The 20,098-nt window shown below is 37.6% G+C and overlaps 2 protein-coding genes across 9 annotated transcripts in view; one reads left to right on the top strand and one right to left on the bottom strand.

Annotated features, from left to right (window-relative positions):
• Cd47 (CD47 molecule) overlaps positions 1 to 20,098 on the bottom strand; it is an 812,520-nt gene that overhangs the window by 479,248 nt on the left and 313,174 nt on the right. The gene's annotated exons all lie outside the window — the stretch shown is intronic.
• Bbx (BBX high mobility group box domain containing) overlaps positions 1 to 20,098 on the top strand; it is a 231,707-nt gene that overhangs the window by 203,411 nt on the left and 8,198 nt on the right. Inside the window, exons 13-15 of the mRNA XM_051191598.1 lie at positions 1,243 to 1,391; positions 11,553 to 11,642; positions 12,976 to 13,035. Coding sequence (XP_051047555.1) covers positions 1,243 to 1,391; positions 11,553 to 11,642; positions 12,976 to 13,035 — 299 coding nt within the window. The remainder of the gene's footprint in view (positions 1 to 1,242; positions 1,392 to 11,552; positions 11,643 to 12,975; positions 13,036 to 20,098) is intronic.

Here is a 20,098-nt window from a genome sequence, read left to right as displayed (position 1 = left end):
ATACCAAGCCAGGACAGGAGGCAGCTCAAGACATAAGTAGGGAAATAAAGTAAGCAGGCATGAGAGCTGAGGAGACAGCTTAGCTGCTGAGGTGTTTGCCACTGTAGCTTGAAAACCCAGAGCCCATGTCAAAAATAAAGCTAGGCATTGTAGCAAACCCAACACTAGCAAGTCAGAAAAGGTGGATTGTAGATGCACTGGCTAGCTAGACTTAATCAACAAGCTCCAGGCCAAGTAAATGTCCCTGTCTCAAAAAACAAGGTGGACAGCTGTTAAAAACAATACCTGAGGTTCTCCTTTAACCTCACACACACATACACATGTATACACACTCACCAAAATGGTGAGGTCAGTCTCATCTACACAGACTTTGTTTCTAACATAACTTGATCAACTGCCAAGTTGTAAGAGAGATATTTCACCATTTGCTGAGAAACAGGGTAAATGAAATCGTCTTTGAAAATCTATCTCAAGAGAATAGTGGTGTGCAGGAGTATGTATGTGAGAAGCCCGGCACATCTAAAGCTGCTCTTCTCACCATCCATTTCCTATCCACCAAGCTAGGCAGTTCTGCAGTTTCACCCAGCTGTCTGCAGTATGTCTTTGTTAGTAATTCTCATTGAACAAAAGCCAGCAGCTAACCTAGAATCCAGCAGGCACGCTGCCATTGCTATGTGGGCCCCTTAGAGACAAAACCAGCCCAAAGGATTCCCCGACTTTGCCTGTCATTTGTGGTTTTCATTTAAAATGGCGTTGTCTCTTTTGCCAGTCTTCATTGAAAACTGTATTTACTTAGCTAGCTGACTGTTGTTCCTCATGAGTCAGTACTCCAGAATTTCTTTTCTAACATTCAAAGTTTATACGCGTTCTAAAAGCATTATAGCATTATATGCTTTAATCAAACACTAGTCAGTAATTTTAAAAACTCAGTTTATAAGACTGTCAATGTATCACATTACCTATACATTTGCTAATGCATGAGCATTCATATGAATGTTTAGAATGAGATATGAGTAGAGTATACTTTGTATTTTAACTTTATGAGACTAAACCATGCCAGTAGATCATGTCAGATTTTCCACTTCAACCATTCTGTAGTTTTTAAGGTATGTGGATTTATATTGATAGATTGATAGAAAACTCCCTGTTTTCATGTTGAAATACTTAAAAATATATCATTTATCGGTTTCTTTTTAAATATTTGGTCTTTTGCTAATTGAATCCCCTCTCTCTTTTTAATAGTTCTGCAAAGCTGGATGAGGAATTTGAAAAGAAATTTAACAGCCTTCCTCAATATAGCCCTCTTACATTTGACCGGAAATGTGTATCTATTCCAAGAAAGAAGAAGAAGACTGGAAACATGTCCTCAGAATCGACTAAAACCAGCAAAGGTTAGCTGTGGCTGCTCTGCTCCTCACACTGCATCATAACCTCAGCTGTCCCTTCAGCTGACTTCAGCTCTCTGTAGAGAACTAAGTGATTAGAATTAGAATCAGGCAGGAGGGAGGTAGAATTGCAGGTTGATTCTAAAACTGTCTTGGTCCCTGCCTCCCTTTTCCTTTTTTTCCTCCTTAATTCTCTTCAACCTCTATCTTTGCATCATGTCTATACATTTGCTCTTAAAGATGTACCCAGGGTTTTTCAGATGTGTTACTCATGGTCATATGGCCATGCTGCTACTTTCCAGAGCTCTTGCAATTTTGACTGCATAATATTTCTATGTGGTGAGCCTGCAAGAGAACAGGCTTTGGGTCTATGCAAACCTACTGTTTGCCTGAGAAGCAGACACTGTCCTTTACTATCTGTATAAACTAAAACAAACAAACAAAAAATCTACCTAAAATACTGCAGTAATATACTTTGTTTGGTTAAATTTGAAAAAAGTGCTTTGTTTACATATTTATTTTCAAGAGCACCAAGTTCTTCTGTCTTTCAGGAATCTCTTTAAATTATCACTGTGAGATTGGTAGATCTCAGCACTAATCAGGGACATTTCCATTTAAAGGAACTTTTTAAGGGTGTTGGCATTTCCGGTGGTCTCAACACCTGAGACAGCTGTTGACAGGCCTGCCCTGTGTGACAAGTCCTGGCATGATCTGGGTGCCAAGCAAAGGCTCCACTCAGGCACAATGAAGAATTGGCCTACCTAGAATATAAGTATTGCTGTCAACAAGAACTTAGTGTTTTAATTTGTGTTTAGGCCCAAAGATTGGTTAGAAAAATTTTTCCCTAGTTTTCCCCACAGGTATGTCCTTCAGTGAGTTGTCCGGCCAGGAACGGGAACTAGAGAGGTGATGCACAGGTGTGATTGAGCTGTGCTGCTTCAGGATCAAATTCTGAGCAGGGTTCGATAGATGTGTTTTTTGTAATTTTCTTATAAAAGTGGCTACCTGTTTCCTGCTTGTGTCAAATCAGTTGATTCCCTGATTTTGTGGATTTTGAGGGAATATTTAAGATATATAAACTACAGAAAGATACATTTATATTTTTTTTCTTTAATAAAATCCAAGCCGTTCTCCCTCAAGATCTATTAACCTCTTGCACACTGTATTTAGCACAAAGAAGAGATCACTTTGAGATACACATTTCTGGATATTATTGAAAGGCTTGTGACTAAAGGCTGGGGGCCATAAAATAACTATAGAATTACCCATCTCCCTCTGTGGTTATAAGAAGCTGAAGAATTAAGAACTTAACAGGAAAAGCAGCATCACCTGCTTTTCCTAACTGAGAAAATCAAATAGTGTTCTGTGAAGATCTTCCAAGATGGTAAGACAAGAGGTAAAGTAGACCTATCGACAGGCATGTGAACACCAGAGTCAGTTACCACATGAAATGGCAATCTTTGTCCTGAAGATACTTAGGAATATGTAATGTAGTCCATGAGCCCAAAGATGTCAGCTGCCTTGAGCTCCCACACTTTTTGTTTTTGGTCTTTTGTGACAGGGTTTCTCTGTGTAGCTTTAGAGCCTATCTTGGAACTAGCTGTTGTAGACCAGGCTGTTCGCAAACTCACAGAGATCTGCCTTCCTCCCAGAGTGCTGGGATTAAAGGCAATGTGTCACCACCACCCGGCTTCACTTCTTGGTTTTAAAGATGCTGATAAATACTTCACACAGCACCAAAATGGCACTTAATTGATTGATGTTCAAGACACATTCCTTATCCCACTCCTTACAGTTCAGGACATTCATTTTATAGCTGTGAAATTGGCTGAATTATCTACCCCAGAAATTACTGCTAGATTATTTTTCTAAAGCCAAAACCCTGAAGTTAGGATCTATTTTCACAAAACCTTTCTTGATTGTCTATTACATGCTTTCTCTTCTCCAGCTAAGATTAATAGTATTTCTTTGATGTGAAATAGCTTTTTGTAGTTTTGCATTGTGCTTTATACACAAGTAACTTGTTCGTTTTACTTCTCAAGCCACAAAGCTACTGGTTTTTCAGTGGTATATCAGTAATTATGTATGTGGGAAGCCTTCTAATTCTTTTTAGATTGTTTCTATATTATGTTTCATAAAACAAAATGGAATTAAAATAAAGCAAAAATTAAATAATCTATTCTATTTAGCAGACTAGAGAAATAGTATTCATAACCAATTTGCAAATTGGCATTAGCAGTGTACTAGACTGTGAGTTATTAATGAAATTACCATACCAGCTGTGCTGTAATTGCCTGATCTTTAGGGGATTGAGAGATTGTTTTCCTAGACTCTAGACCCTTTGCACCTTTGCATAATGAGTCATTCAAAATAAACACTGTGTATGAGATCATCAGTTCTTTTGTAGATCATGTGTCCATAGGAAACTCATTGTTTTTCTTCTTTTTCAAAACAGGTTTTCTCTGAGTAGCTCTGGTTGTCCTGGAACTCACTGTGTAGAGCAGGTGGTCCTCAAACTCAGAGATCTACCTGCCTCTGCCTCCCATGTTCTGGGATTTAAAGTTGTGAACAACCATGCCTGGCTAGAAAACTCATTTTTAACTTTTTAACCCCGACAGTTTCCCATTTGTCTGTATTGTTTTCTCCTGCATTCATTGTCATTCAACATTTTTTTTTTCTCACATATACTTGGTACCCTTTGGGTATTTGTGGGTTTTATATGAACTATATAAAATTTTTCTGAAATGTGATTTCTAGAAGAAATACTATCTTTATGATTTCACACGGATGCATATCTCAGAATCATAGTACTTGCTTGGGTTTACTCCTCTATTTTCCCATTGCTATCATTGGTTCATTTGTGTATGTGTGCCCTTTCATTTCTTTTCCATAGTTTTCCTGTTATTTCTTCTCTACCCCTTATGTCAGAAACCCTACAGTGAAAGGGATGACAATTACTGCCACCTCTTGCAAGTGGTCTTGGTCTATTTTGTCATAGGAGAACTCAGCATGATGATTTAGGAATCGAATTTCCCTTTGCTTCTAAGAACAAACTATCCAATAAATTGTGATCCATCTAGCTCACAGTGCAGTTCAGCTAAAGAAGCCCAATCTTACATTGTTTTCCAGGTTATCTCTTGGTTCTTTCTGTGTGATTTTGTAGGGAAGCTTTATATAAAGTCTAAGTTAAACTTTAATGTCTGAGAGGTTTCCCTTTCGAATATCAGTTTATCTGTACTGATAACATATGAAGTGTTGTTTTTAAAAAGCCTCAGCAGTTGGAATTCTAGGAAAACAGTAATTGTCAAACAGCAGTAGGGTCCTGTAGAAAATGTAAATTGAGTTCAATTTAGAATGTTTTAACTAAGCTCCATCTTGATCCATGACTTCTCCTTATTCTTTATTTCTTTATATATTTTTTTTGGCACTTATCAAATGTGCTGCTGTTCTTTTTTTTCCAACCTACATTATATTTTAATATTAAAATTAAAAATGGTTACGTAGAGAACTAGAGAGATGACTCAACAGTTAAAAGCATTGGCTGCTCTTTGAGAGGACTTAGGTTCCCAGTACCCACATGGCAGCATACAACCATCTGTAACTCCGGTCCTAAGGGATCTGATACCCTCTTCTGGTTTCCACAGAGATTGCTTGCATGTGGTACAAAGACATAATATGGGTAATATAATATTTTAAAAAATAAAAGTGGAAAAAGAATGTAAATGGCTAAGCAGAAGCTAGCTAGGTACAACACTTGCTTAACATATAAAATACTAACATAAAATTTATTTAATCTAGCTATTCTCCTCTCCATAAGATGGCTAAAATTTTTTTTTTAATTTTTGAATCACAGTGGTAATAAAAGAAGCAGTTTCACAGCATGAAAATTGGAATCTGCTGCTTGAAGTTGAGGACACTTTCAGCCTGTGAGATAGCTAGGCTAGGCTCTCCTGCTAGGAACTTGTAGTTTCCAGTTTAGGTAGAACTTTGTCATTTTGTATTTGAGAGTCTTCATTTCTACCCAACTGTCTCAGGAAGATAGAGACAGCAGATTTGCAGCTATAAAAGACACACTATGATGAATTTTTTCATATTATGTTTAGTTTGGTAAGTTATAATCTTGTAAGACTATATCCAATTTTACTTATGTTTTATTTGTGTTTTTAATTCTCATTCAAAGCAATGGGTTTTATAATGCTGTTTTCACACACACTTTGTTGAGCCTCTTCCCCAACTCTCCTCAACTGACACAGGCTTGAGTTCCTTAATCATGGGTGTCCAGTCCAACTAAGTAGCTCCACCCCATTCATGAATTCAAATTTAATAGTGGCTGTTACACTTTTCAACTTACTCAGATCAATACCTGGCAGCTGGAGCAATTTGCTACAAATTATTGCAAAGGAATTTATCAATTCATTGGTTATACAACCAATACAAAAAATGCCAGCCTAGTCTTAGGAGGGAAAATCCTTATGCTTTTATATTGATTAGAACACATGAAAGTATAGAACCTGGGGGAAGTAACTGGCAGTAAAGTTAGACCAGGCATTTATGACACAACAGCTTAGAAGCGCAAGTCTTACCTCTGGCCTTGAAAAATTACCACTAAAGTGGCTCCTGTGTCTGCAGCATATACCCAAAATGTCCATTTTCCAGGACACTGAGCATTAATGCTTTGGAAAAGTTATTGTCAAGAGCTCAGTGTCAATCTTCTTAACCCCTTGGCTTGTGGCAAGGCTCTACTATTTTGACCCAGCTGAAAGTTGGAGTACAATGTAAAAGTTTGACACCCTCAGAGTTCAGGAAATCCTTGCTCAAGTTACAAGTGGTGAACTGAGCCACTTTACCTACCAGCAGGCTGCAGTTGATGCCAGTATTCTCTTAAGCAGTTTTGTGGGAAAAGAGATGGAACAGAAGCCTGAAGTATAGTGTGAGAAAAGAACAATTATCTTTTCTTTGTTTTCTGAATGATTATTTCTAGAACATTTTTTCCTGCTTTTCATTCCCTTCCTTTTCCCCCAATTTGTGCTCCCTTCTGTGTTAATGTAACAAAGGGGGTAAAAAAAGATGCCTATTTTCCATCAGTTTTTTTACTTTATTTTGTTTAGACAACTTGTCAAACACATGTGCCATGCTGGTGAGCAGAAATGAAATTGTTCTTTTATTGACTCCTAAATCACTGCGTTTCTGTGACTGTGATTAGATCTTACTCATTACTTTCCTTTCATGTTTTTGTCACTATCTTTGAAGAAGCCATCATTTGTTTACAGTACTTATAGTCATCTTTGGGGGATGGTTCAGAGCAAGGAATTTTTTTAAATGTAAGCTTATGTAAGCTCTTCTGTATACAAAGCCGCTGTGTGTGTGTGTGTGTGTGTGTGTGTGTGTGTGTGTGTGTGTGTGTGTGTGTAAATAGGAACAGATTTATCTTTAGCTTTGACCTTAATGTATACTTATCAGATTTCTCAGATAGGAGTCCTTTTCTTCTTTTCTTAGCCACCCCATACACCAAATCAGTCTGTTTTTATATCCCTTTCTGTGCAGACCAATACCTTATAATTCCCACAGGTAAATCAGTAGGGTCTCTGTGAGCCCCAGAAGTCTCAAAATGTTTATTCTGCCTTCTCCTACTTACAATGATTGCCTACATGTCATTCAGGTGTACCACCCTGCAGGTGCCAGGGTTTCATAAAATATAGGAAGCAATGCTTACAAACAAATTATAAAGAACATTGCTAATATCAATATAGCATGTGCACATTACAGGTTTACTTTGTACTTGTTAATTTATTTTCTCTCTAAAAAAGCAAGCATAGAAGCTTTTTTAATTTTCATTTCAAACCACTTCAACTAATTCAGAAATATTTGCTACTGGTTATTTAGAAGAATGATTTGTGTCCATAATATTTGCAGAACTTTAGGGTATCATTGGTTTAAAAAACACTTAAAAACATACATTTTAATATTTAAAAATGTTTTTTAAATTTAAAAATTCAAAACACTTTTAAAAAAATACATTTCTCACACATTTTATGTCAGTGCTGTAGGAGATTTGTAATTTATGAAGTGATTCTTTTTTGAGAATCTGCCCTATACTAAACTCTATTCTAGGCACTCTGATTATAGCTGTGAATAAAATCAAAGAACCTGCTGTTATGGAGGTTTCATTATACTAGAAGGACCAGATAAATATAAATAAGCCCCAAGTAAAGAGAGTATGTTATGTGTTTGGAAGTGCTCTGAAAAATAAAAGAACAGACTGGTAGAACAACTATACAAGGAATATGAGCATTTGAACAACATTCAAACAACTAGAACTAACAGACCCAGCATTTGCTTAATGTGTATCTCAAGTGTGTACGACAAATTAGATACGTGGTAGGCCATAAACCTAACTGATCAATTTAAAATTAAATTAACAAAGTATTTTCTCTGGCCATAGCAGAAAAAATTAAAAATCAGTAGTAGAAAAAAAATCTTAAATGATGAGATGAATGCAAATGAAATCAGAGTATCAAAATAAGAGAGATGCAGCTTAAGCTGAAGAGAAATTTATGTCCTTATGAAAGAAGATCTGAAATCAATACTCTAACTAGGCTTTTACCTGAAGATGCCGAAAAAAGAAAGGCAAACCCAAATTGAAAGGAAACAGAAGGAAAAATAGTAAACATTTAAAAACTTAATGATATGAAATGCAATAGAGAAACAATGTCAGAGAAACAACAAAACCAGTTGAAAATAGCAATATTTAACTAGATTGTGACCAAGAAAAACAGTGATTGACATTAGTAGAATTCTGAAATGAAATAGAACATTACTATCAACTGAACATAAATGAACAAAAAAAAAACTGTTTAAGTACTACACACAGAATACTATAAACTAGTAAATTAAATAACCTTGATATGATGAACATTTTCTCATGAAAGCATAAAACTACCAAAGCCAACTCTAAAACAAACCTATAACTGAGGTTGAATCGTCAGTCAAATGTGCTCAGGATGTGGAGAGCCCAGGCCCAGATAGTGCCACATCTAGAATCTACCAGACTTTTAAGAGAAATTACCTGCATTCATATGGAGCATATACATACATATAAACAAAAAAGGAATTGGAACCAATTCTTCATAAACTTAAAAATTTAGAGATGTCAATACCTATGGCTCATTCTGATGTCAAAGACATTACAAGACATGAAAACTACAGTTAATACCTTACAATATGAATGTAAAAATCCTCAACAAATAGTAACATACAAAATAAGCAGTATACACAATACCTAAATTAGATTCTCACCCTACCATTACAAGGTTACTTTAACACCCAAAAGTCAGTTCACTGAATTTTAGTCTAGTAGCAATACATCCAAACCCCAAACTATATGAATATCTCAGTAGATGTTATAACAGTATTTGACAGAACCTTATACTCCTTCATGATAAAGGCATTCAACAAAACAGAGGAAGAAAGATTTGCCTAATCTTGACATGTGGCATCCATGTTCTATTAGCAATAAAAGAGTAAATGCTCTCCTGTAAGAATCCAAGCAAGACCAATGTTCATTCTCACATTTCTGTTCAATGCTGTAGTTAAATCTTTATAGCCTCACACTAACAGAGGATCGTTAAATAAGATATCAAAAACTCATGTAGCAAAAGATAACAGAGAAATAGATAAATTAGATGGTATCAAATTAAAATTTTTGTACTTTAAAGGGAACTGCCATGACTATTTTTAAAAATCTTAAAACGGAACAATGAAAATAACAAAAATAGGCAAGTGATCAAAACGGATATTTCTGCGGAGATGTACAAATCACTATTAATTGAAAAGTTGCCCAAATCCTTAAATGACCATGAGGACTGAAAATAACAAGTGTTAGAGATGGTGGAGAACTTGAAGCCTTTCTGAACTGCCATCAGGAGTATAAACCAGAGCAGCTATCTCAGTTAGACATGCTGACCACATGACCTAGCAATCCTACCCCAAGGTGTATGCCTAAGAGCAGTGAATACCTACATCCACAAAAACACCTGTGCATTGCTGTTTATACCAACTGTGTTATGATAAACAAAAGGGTGAAATACGTTCATCAGTCCCTAAACTGATCAAATATGGGATATCCATGCAGTGAGCACTCATCCTGATATATGCTTGCTGCAGCACAGATGGGCCCTAGAAATATTATGCTAAATCTAAATTTTTAAATAGGCAAACCTGTGGAGATAGAACTTAGTTCAGTAGTAGGGAAATATAGAATAAGATGGGTAGTTGCTGGCAGGTATGACATTTTTAAGGTAATAACATGTTCTGTAGTTGATTGATGGTGCGTGTATCTCTAGAGGGAAAAATATTAACTATATTTTGAGTGATTTTATTTGGTACAATGGAGCTGTTTTGTGTGCTTGTTTTTTAATCATCTGAAATAAAGGGTTGTTGGGAAAGTGAGATCTCAAGTGATGGGCATGAGTTTGGGCTGCAGCTTTGCATGGGGGAGTCTGGAGGAGTAAACAAGTTAGCCTTGTTGATGTTTGGATACAGGCAGAGCGGTTTTAAACAGAAATAACAGCTGACACAAAGATCCTTAAAGTAAGATTGAGACTACATGGCCAACTAGAGAGAGGTAAACAAGGATATGGGGTTGCAGACATGACAGTTCTCTGAATCTCATAGGTCCGTGTTTTATATTGTGAGGTTGCTGACATTTTAAGTACACAGAAATCTGACTAGAGTGATGTATTTGTGAGTCATCAGCCTGTAGTTGGAATTTAAAGCAGAGATTACAAATAATCATGAAAGTGAGAGTAGAGAACAAGCAGCAAATCTTTGTTGTCCCCCAACTTGGGGTGCCTAGCAAGAGAAGGAAGCAATGGACATAGACAAAGATCCCTTAGGGGAGAAACAAAGTAAAACACTTGATCCTAGGTGCCCTGTGAAAGAAGTGTTGAAGGGAGAAAGATGTGCTCCAAGTGGGCAGTCATTGTGGGAGTTGCTAACCATCCCAGTACAGTGAAAATCACCATTTGGCTTTCATAGTGTTGAGTTGTAGGTAACCTGAAATATACAGGTTTTTCTTGAGTGTCAGGGAAAATATCTAGTTGATATGGGTTTCACACACAACAGGAAAATAAGCTTGTAGGCCACCCTTCTGAGGACAGTTTTGCTACATAGGATTTGGGGGAAGGGGCAGTAACAAATGTGAGATATTTGAGCAAATGCCAATACCTCTTTTGTTTTTTAATTGGGAGGAATAATGTTTGTACACTGATGCTCAAGTGGGAAGTGGCTTAGAGCACAGATGGAAAAACTGACCACACAGAAACACTGGTACTTTGCTGTCAGCCAGAAGGCAGAGTTTGCTGTAAACATTAACAAGTGGGAGATGCAGCAGGGGGAGCCTGTGACACTTAAGAGCCTTTTGATCCTCACACCAACCCAGTGAGTTAGGCACTGTGATGATCCCCATTTATAGATGAGATAACAGAAGCCATGTAAAAAATTATTCAATCCTAAAGATCTGCAATGTATAGAAAGCACCCAGCTTCGAGAAGGATGCTGTTAACTCTGATCCTTAACTGGGAAATAGCAGTTCCATTTCATCTGAAAGGACTAAGATTCTGAGCTGTCTCTTTAGCAAATATCCTTCTGTTTTTAAAATCACAACCAGTGCCTTCCTTCCCTTCCTAGCCTCTGTAAGGGCCAGAAAATTATCTAATGCTCCCAGGCCAATGGTTATTCTGAAAGTGCTGTCCTTGTGATATCAGTTTCTTAGAGTGAGGCATTCATTCTGTCCTTTTCCTTCATGGCATTTAGGAGTCTAAAGTCAAAGCCTTCTCTATTTCAAACCATCATCTCTTTGCTGTTAGCTGATTATAGTCTGTTTAAACCCACTATATCTGCAGCATCCTCCCAGGGAGTCCCAGCCCTAATGGAGGCTTTTGCCCAACACATTTCCAAGGGAAATCTCTCTGAGTTTTAAGTAAGCCTAACAAAATGGGCTGAGCACTTGCTAGCCGAGTGAACCTGCCAGAGAACACTTCTGCAACTCTGTTTACTCATTCCATAGAAGGGAGGAGGGAGTGATAATTAAAAACAACTCAACAAAACCCACAATATTGTTTTATGCAACATTGTGAACTTAAAATATATTTATAATATTGTCTGTAGGTCCTTTCCAGTCTCAGAAAAAGAACTTATTCCACAAAATTGTCAGCAGATATAAGCACAAAAAGGAGAAGCCTAATGTTCCAGAAAAAGGTATTGGTGCCTTCCATCCTCCATTAAGGTTTCTTGGTCACCTCCATCCCAGATTCATCCTTGAGCAAAGCTTCTGTGCACCTCTTCTGCCCCCTCCCCCCATTGCTTGCTTCAGCGCCATCAGCTCTTGACATGGCGTCTTCACCCTCTCTAAGACTCTGCATCTATGCAAATACCCTTCATTTAGATTTCTGCTCAAATCCATTACTTGTCTCTTTGAACACAGTTTTTTTTTTTTTTTTTTCATATGAATCCTAAAATTGCTGCCTCTCATTTATATTTGGTGCAATTTGTAATTTAGTCTTCTGGGCCTCTTAGCCATTTATTTTGTTTGGCTATTCTTATTTTTCTCATATTTGGCAACCTTTCATACATTGACCACATTATCCTACTTCCTGAAGTCCTACAGTTCTATAGTCTTGTTGAAGTCCAACCATTTTATACTCTCTCTGTTAATTAAGAATTCTCACAACTTTTTTTTTCTACTCCTAAATTGTAACATCTTTTCCTCATCTGTGCTTCATTGTTGGGTGGACTCTCCAATTTCCTTCAGCCACTGAACTATTTTTTTCCGGAGGGTATTAGGAATTTGTGCACCCTATCACCTTCTCTGAACTTGCCCTCCCCTGAATATCCATTGCTATTGTGGGCTTGATGGACCCTTGAACCTCTTCAGGGTTCATGTTAAGATTTCTAGTTAAGTTAAGATTTCAAGACATTTATTCTTACACACAAAAGATAGGTCCTCACATCTGGCTCAGTATAGTTGTGACCATGGAGACGGACTCTCCTAGGTGTCCTGCATGTCATTGTCACAGCTACCATAAACCTGCTCACCTAAGGCTTATTCGCATGCTACTTGCATGGCCAAGTGTACAGCATGTTAGGCTTCAGTATTGAGACTTTCACGCATTATGTATGGATGTATGTGCCTGTGTGTTCCTGCACCTGCAGCCTTCACTTAATTTCGGTCTCATCTTCACATCAACTTCTGGCATTACATGTTGATGATCTGCTTTCTTCTGCTTCCAGTGAGTAAACATAATGTAGGTAAAATACCAGCTTTTGTTATTTCCTTTTACAGATCTTAAAGTCAAAATATTGTCTAACATATTTCACAAAGGACAGAATTTGTTTATTTTTATCTATGTCTTACGTAGTCTCACTTTTTTAGTTGGCAAATAGTTTCAAGAATAAAATAGTTGAAATTAATTTCTATTTGATGTGCATGTTTCATGTTCAAGTCACTTTGCACACAGCTATGTTCAGTGCTGTGTATATCTGTGCTGGGAGTAGAGCTTCATTGTTCTCTCCTTTTCTGTTCTTGTTTTAGGAAGTGGGGATAAATGGTCACACAAGCAATTCTTCTTGGATGCCATTCACCCTACAGAAGGTAAAAGAAACAGTATATTATTTAATTATATGTGGTCTAACCAAAAAATGGAATAATTTCATATTCTTTAAAAAAATTCAAAATCTAGGCTGGTTCAATCAATATTAGACATATGTGTTCATATTGAGATTATTTTTATTTTAAATGGTTTTTGCTGCTAATCAGTGTGTTGTGTGGTATTTAGTTTGATAAAAGGAGATTTGCAGCCTTTGAATCACATTAATCCTTTGTGTCTGTGGTGCAGAAGCATGGGAGTCAGGACTGGAAAGTGGGGGTCCTCCTGGCTAGCTGAGAATGGCAAGCTAACCGAAGTGATTTCTGACCTTACTTCTGTCCCTCACATGTTCTTTTCCCAGTACCTCTAAATATGCTAAAACAGAATTCACCTGAGGCATATGTATAGTCAAACTAGTCATGGGTCCTAGTACAGATGTCACTTTTAAATTGTCCACACCCTACTTATATATATAAAACTGTCATTATAGTCATAACTGAACCCTTAGGTATGTGCTAATTTCTGTAAGTTAAAGAGCCTGCCTTTTCTTCCTCCATCTGACCCCCCACAGACACAGATACACAATGTGTTTATCATAGATATTTTAAAAGGCTTAATATTTTTAGTGATTAGTTGGTTACTTCACTGGAGCTGGGTTTGTTAGTGCACCTCTGCCCTTGAGAGGTAGAACTTAGAGGGGAGTTAAATGTTATCCTCAGCTGCACTGTGAGTTTGAGTCCAGTTGGGCTACATGAAACCTTGTCTCTTAAAAGGAAAAGAAAGTGACCTTATTTGAAAAGTCAGTGGTATCTTTGAAATATTCCACTTAAAGAGCTATATGAAAGTTTTATTCTCTTTGTATCAACAAAAGCGAACCTATACATAGTGAGCCACCTAATACAAATGAATAAATTGGGTCAGGTGTAAATTTAACACTCAGGAGGAGGAAGTAGGATTACTATAAGTTTGATAGCCTGGGCTACAGAATGTGTTCTAGGCTACCCAGGAATTTTCTTAAGTCTAGAATGGACACTCAGTGATTGAATCCAACTACCCCATGTAGTAGTGTGTGTGTTCACTCATGGAGGATGGGACACAAACACCTGTGCCTGCATGTGCTGAGCTCTCGTGGAGGAAGAAGGAGTCCTACTGCAACATTCTTCACCTTTCAGACAGAGTCTCTCATGGAATTGGGAGCTAGACTGGCAGCCAGAGAGTCCCAGTGACCCTCGTGTCTCTGTTCTCACAGTACTAGGGTTACAGGTACACATAGCCATTCAAACTAAGGTGCTCATGCTTGCACAGCAAGCACTCTTACCCACTGACCCATCTCACCAGCCTTCTAAGCCCACATCTCTTAACTCACATACACACTTGTGTTCCTTTGCTATGGGGGATGAGGGGGTGCAGGCAGGTGACCAAATATTATTTTTGTCCTAAATCGCTCAGAAGAACCGCACATTTTAAAAATATTTATCCAAAATATTAAAGTCTGATTCAATAAACAAACTGCTTTAATAGTAACAGTATTAAGTAAGCCTTGTCTGCTTTTGTCATTTTATTTTTTCTAAAATTCCAGCCTGGCATTTGCTTTCTGACCCATTATTTCCCATTCACAACTTAAATGGAATACTATTTCAGCCTAAGGGCAGGCAAAATAGAATATGAATTATACTATTTCCAGTATTAAATCCTAATATTCCCTAACTAAAATTTCTCTGCTTGTGCATTTTAAAAAATATCTTCTACACATATTTCCTAATAGTAAGGCACTAATGAACTGTCAGAGTAATCTCAAGGTATCTGAGCTCATGTTACTCATCATTTGTAATGATGCTGTTTTAAATAAGTTTTGATCCTACAGAAGTACAGAGTGCATGTACAGAGTAAAGTGAAAAACTCACTTGCCATGGATTAGAAGATCCATATTCTCAGACCTGCCACTGATTAGTACTTTTTCTTAGGACAAATTGCTTGACCTTACTATAATTTACTCTATATTTGTACAAAACACATTTAATTCCTTTACAGGGCATGGGAATGGCATACATGATAATACATAAACTTTAAGTTCTATGTCCCTCTTTTTGTTGTTGTTGTTATTGTTTGCTTGTTTGTTTCATTTTGTTTTTGTTTTTCCAGAGAAGTTTCTCTCCATGTACCCTTGCCTGTCCTGGAACTCACTCTGTAGACCACACTGGCCTCGAACCCAGGGACCATGTCCCTCAAAATGCATGACAACTTTCCTCTGTTGTCTTAGGGTTCTATGATACTAGAAACAGCATACCAGCAGCTCTAATGCTCTGCCCTATGTGGAGGTAGAAAAGGCAATCAGTTTTAAGTATGCTATGTAGTTCCCAGAGTTTAGTAGAAGTAGAGTTGTTATTGGTGACACTTAATTACTTACATATTATTGATGTATATTGAACAGAACTTTGGAGGCCATGCTCTGAAAGGGTATTTCTTTTACTTACAATAGAGTGCAAATTCATTTTACATGGCCAGAAAACCAGAAATCAATTTGAGCATCAGAAAATCACTTGTAATTTAAATTGACTTGTTTTGGTTATTTATTTTCATGTCATCCCCAATACTTGCTTGTTCAGGAGGGAACTTTGTAAACTATCCAGGCCCATATCCTTTCTTACACCCATGGCCATTTCACTGCTTATTAAACTTTGCTTTGCATGATATAAATATAGAAAGACATGGGATAAAACCATAGTTCAGGGTACTTTTAGCATTTATCAAAAGGGAGGGGGTGGTTGTTCATGACCTAGAATTGACAAGATTTTTCTGGTCAAATAAGAAGACCTACCCTAGTCTTTCCATGGAATGTGGTGACTAAGGGTTTCTAATTACACAACACAACAATGGCACTTTGGAGGCACTTAGTGACACTTTGGAGGGCTTTTCTTTTTTTATTGTTACTAGATTTTGATAGTAACCCCATTGAATTAGAGAGTTTATCAGCCCCACACACCTGATAAGAAAAAATGAAAACCAACCAAACCTTAAAGAGGAAAAGAATACTTAAGTATTGTGGCCATTACTGTTCCATTTTTCCAGGCAGATCTGTCAACTTTTAGCCCTCGTTTGGTCCACTGTAATCCCAACATTTGAGAGCCTAAGGAAGGAGGGTTGTTTGAATTTTAGGGCAACTTGAACAATATAATAAGTACCAAGTCAGCCAGGGCTGCATTGCAAAATCTCCATCAGAATAGTTTGTTTGCAATGTATAATACAATTACAGGAGTCAGAGTGGTGGCCTATTTGTACAGGTAGGACTTTAGACCAGACTAACTTGATCCTCTGTACTTAAGTTGGAACTGTTGGTCTGTAACTCCAGCAAAGTCTCCCAGGATCATAGAGCTCCCAGATCTGGTTCCTTCATTCCATTCTCTTTTCCTTAGTTAGTCCGCATCTGACTTGTTTTAGTTCATGGGAGACCAACCAAAGGCAATGAGATTTCAGATACAGCCATAATGATTTCAATACAACTTTGACTTTCCCAGTTGGAATGTAAATTCTTGGTTTTAATAGCCTCCTGGGGTGCAGTCCAAGTGCAGCACTGCTTTCCCAAAGAATACTCTCCACATTTGGGGAGTAGTTTGGAAAACAAAGCAGTCTCTTATTGCCACAGTCCTAATGTGGCTCCAGGAGTGAACTGGTATTATCACCCTCAGATGATGTACTTCACGTGTGCTATGGTTATTGTCAAGTGTGAAAATCAGCCCTGTGGACTTGTTCAGTGTGCTTGAGTAATTTTGTGTGTTCAATTAAAAGCCCAAAGAGAAATGGCTAATATGCTTCTGGATGTCAAAGCTTTTCTCATATTTCCATTTGTTTGAGTAGGGGAAGAGGGACTTGATTTTTCTCCCTGAGCTGTTTTATTTCGTGCTCCATATTCCCTGCCTCTCACTTGTTTTGCTTTGGGTTGGTGCGGCTGAATACTGTTTTGTCATAGAGGATGATTTATTGACTTACCCTTAGCTTCCTTAGTTCTTCTATCTTGGAGATTATCCCTAAGGGCTGACCCTTTGTGTAGGCCGTGATACATGGACATATTTTCTGGATTTAATCTCAGATCAGAGCACTAGGCAAAACTCTTACTCTCTGCTCTGTAACTCTCCAACATAGTCTAGGTCTTATCCCATACCTTTGTCAAGTGGATCAGCAGAGCCCATGGTTGCTTTTAGATCTGATAATAGGTTTAGATGAAATGTAAGCAGTGTAACTTCACTCTGGGGCACAGAAACAGACTTCCCATGGGTGACATAAACCTTCCTTTCACCTAGTCTGTAACTTATTTCTTACCTTCCTCTGATAGGCTGACATCTACAATAGGGTCTTGCTGATATCCTTTCTTCAACTTCCTCCTCCTGTCTGCCTGTGGACCGAATTCTCCATCCATACCTAGTCCTTTAGTAGCCATGCCTTTGTTCTCTAAGGTGTCTCTACTGGGTCATCTGGAAGAGATTTTAAAAACAGCAACTACTTAGTAGAATTTAATTTACTTCAAGGTTCATCACTGAAAATCAACAAAAACAATGCTAATCTACAAGTGACCTTCCCACTTGGAGCTGACTAAAAGATCTACTTTTCCCTGATACAACCTTTATTGTAGTCTTTGGCAATATCATCCTTTTAGGTCAGAGTATCTTCTTTAAGAGCTAATCTAGCCCAGTTCACATCCCTACATGGTGAGATCATGGTCTCACAGTTAGTGAACTGCAGTTCAAGAGAGGAATCCTGGTGCCTTCAGCTGTTGTCTCTGATATCATGTAGTCTCTGGAAGTCACATGACTTCTCACCAACTCCTTAGCCTTTTCTTTACTATGGCTCTTTTTCCTATATAGTAAACTTGAACTGTGCTTTGCCCTTCTAGATTTTTTTTTTCCAGATAGAAATATGAAAGTAAAATTGGTGTGATTTTGGGATGGTCCACTAGTAAAGAAGTGCTGATATTGGAGAGGTGAGTAGAACTCCCTCTAGCTAGAGTGACAGGTGAGGGATCTGGATCAGAAAACAACAAAGCTGAAGCTTATAAATATGCAACAGAAACATTATTTGATGTTCATTATAAATTTGGGTTTGGCTTCTTTAAACTTGTCTGAGGCTTTGAGTTTTAAGGTTATATAGTAATTAAACTTCTTTGGGGTGTTTCTAACCAAATTGTAGTTTTTGTTTTGTTTGTTTGTTTGTTTAAGTTAGAGCCTTTATTTTTTAAAATGTTAGATATATACTACCACTGACTTATACTAAGAAGAAAAGTACCAGTAGTCTGAGCCTGACTGCCTAGCATCAAAATTATGCCATTCTTGAACCCGGGATTTGGTCTAAAATTATAAGAAGGCTATTTTTTTTTTAAATAGTGGATTCTGTACTTGAAATAGTATTTAGAAACATTACTTAAGAAGTGTTTGGGGGGTATTGTTAAGTAATTGCTGCCTTAAGCCTGTCCCCACACAGGCATCGTGTTGCAATACGGAGATATTGATACAAGGGCAGAGAGAAGCCCATACTCTATTTTGATGTAATTGGAGTGATTTTCCCATGTTTTGTGGAATGTGAGTCTGTCTACCTTTTTATTTCAGGTGTCGATCAAAGGCAAGGGACCATGATTTACACAGCAAAATATCGTAATATTTTGCTATTCTTACAGGATTGTCCTCTTTATCTTGTTCTTTCTTTTTTATACTATATGTTTAGGGGTTTTGGTTGGTTGGTTGGTTGGTTGGTTGGTTGGTTGGTTGGTTGGTTGGTTGGCTTTCTCAGTGTAGCCCTGACTGTCCTGGAACCCACTCTGTAGATCAGTCTAGTCTCAAACCCAGAGTTCTGCCTGCTTCAGTCTTCAGAATGCTGGAGACTGAAGTTTAACAAAGTGAGTGCCTACCTGTTAAGAGTAGGTTTTCCCTGCCGGACCACATGCATGGTCCCAGAGCTGTGTCAGCCCCAAATAACACACAGAAACTCTGTATTTGATATAAAGCTGTTGGCTAGTTACTAGCATTTCTTATTGGCTAGCTATGTCTTAAATATTAACCCATTTCTATTAATCTAAGTATTTCCACGTGGTCTTATCTTACCAGAGAGAGGGACAGGCGTTCTGCTCTCTTAAGTCTCTACATGCTGACTCCTCCCTACTACTTCCTCTCTCCACCTAGTCTCTTAGTCCCACCTATCTTGCTTTCCTATTGGCCAACAGTGCTTTATTCATTAACCAGTATGAGAAGCATATTTACAGAATGACATCTCCCATCACTCACCCTCAGATCCATCATCGAATTTATCCTCTTAGATTTTCTTAGACCTTGTGATGTCACGTCTTCATTTCCTGACCCAGTCTTCCCTTTTCTTTGTCAGAAATGATTGCTATGCCTACCATTAGGAGACTGAATGCCCATTAAAACTGATACAAAAATGCTTAACATTTTTCCTGTCCAAAAGCTTTTAGGCCAGCCACTGGCATTTTTAAAAAAGTCCCAACCATGAAATGATTGCTTTTATTTTTTTAAATCTATATATCTATATGATAGGCGTTTTACCTCCGTGTGTGGGTGTTTTACTTGCATGTATGTCTGTGTATTACATGTGTGCTTAGTGTTCACCAGGGCCCAAAGACAGTATTGAATTTTCTGGAACTGAAGGTACTGAAGGTTGTCATCTGCTACATGGGTGATGGGAATCAAACCCAGGTCTCTGAAAGAACGGCCATTGAGCTTAAGTGCTGAACCATCTCTCTGTATGTCCCATAGTATATTTACCTTTTAATTAGTAACTGCATGTTCCTTTTTTATTTCAAAATAAGGGGATAGGAAGCAGGAATGCCTAAGAAAGTGTGTAAGACAAGTATTCCCATGTAATCAAAACTAAAGAAAACTTTAATGGTATGCACCTTCCTTACTCTTGATTTGGAAGTAACTAAGAATTCAGTTCTCTGTTATTAAATGATGTATTGGTTTTGCAATTACAGTGCCAAAATGCAATCTCCCCATGAACTGTGTTTCATTCAGTTTACCTCATTAAGCATGTTCACTCTGTCCTAGAATTCAGATTTCATTTGCA

Source organism: Phodopus roborovskii, unplaced genomic scaffold, assembly GCF_943737965.1.
Source record: "Phodopus roborovskii unplaced genomic scaffold, PHOROB, whole genome shotgun sequence".
NCBI classification, from domain to species: Eukaryota; Metazoa; Chordata; class Mammalia; order Rodentia; family Cricetidae; genus Phodopus; species Phodopus roborovskii.
Note: the sequence above shows the minus strand (reverse complement) of the source record. Positions and strands in the feature narration are given on the sequence as shown.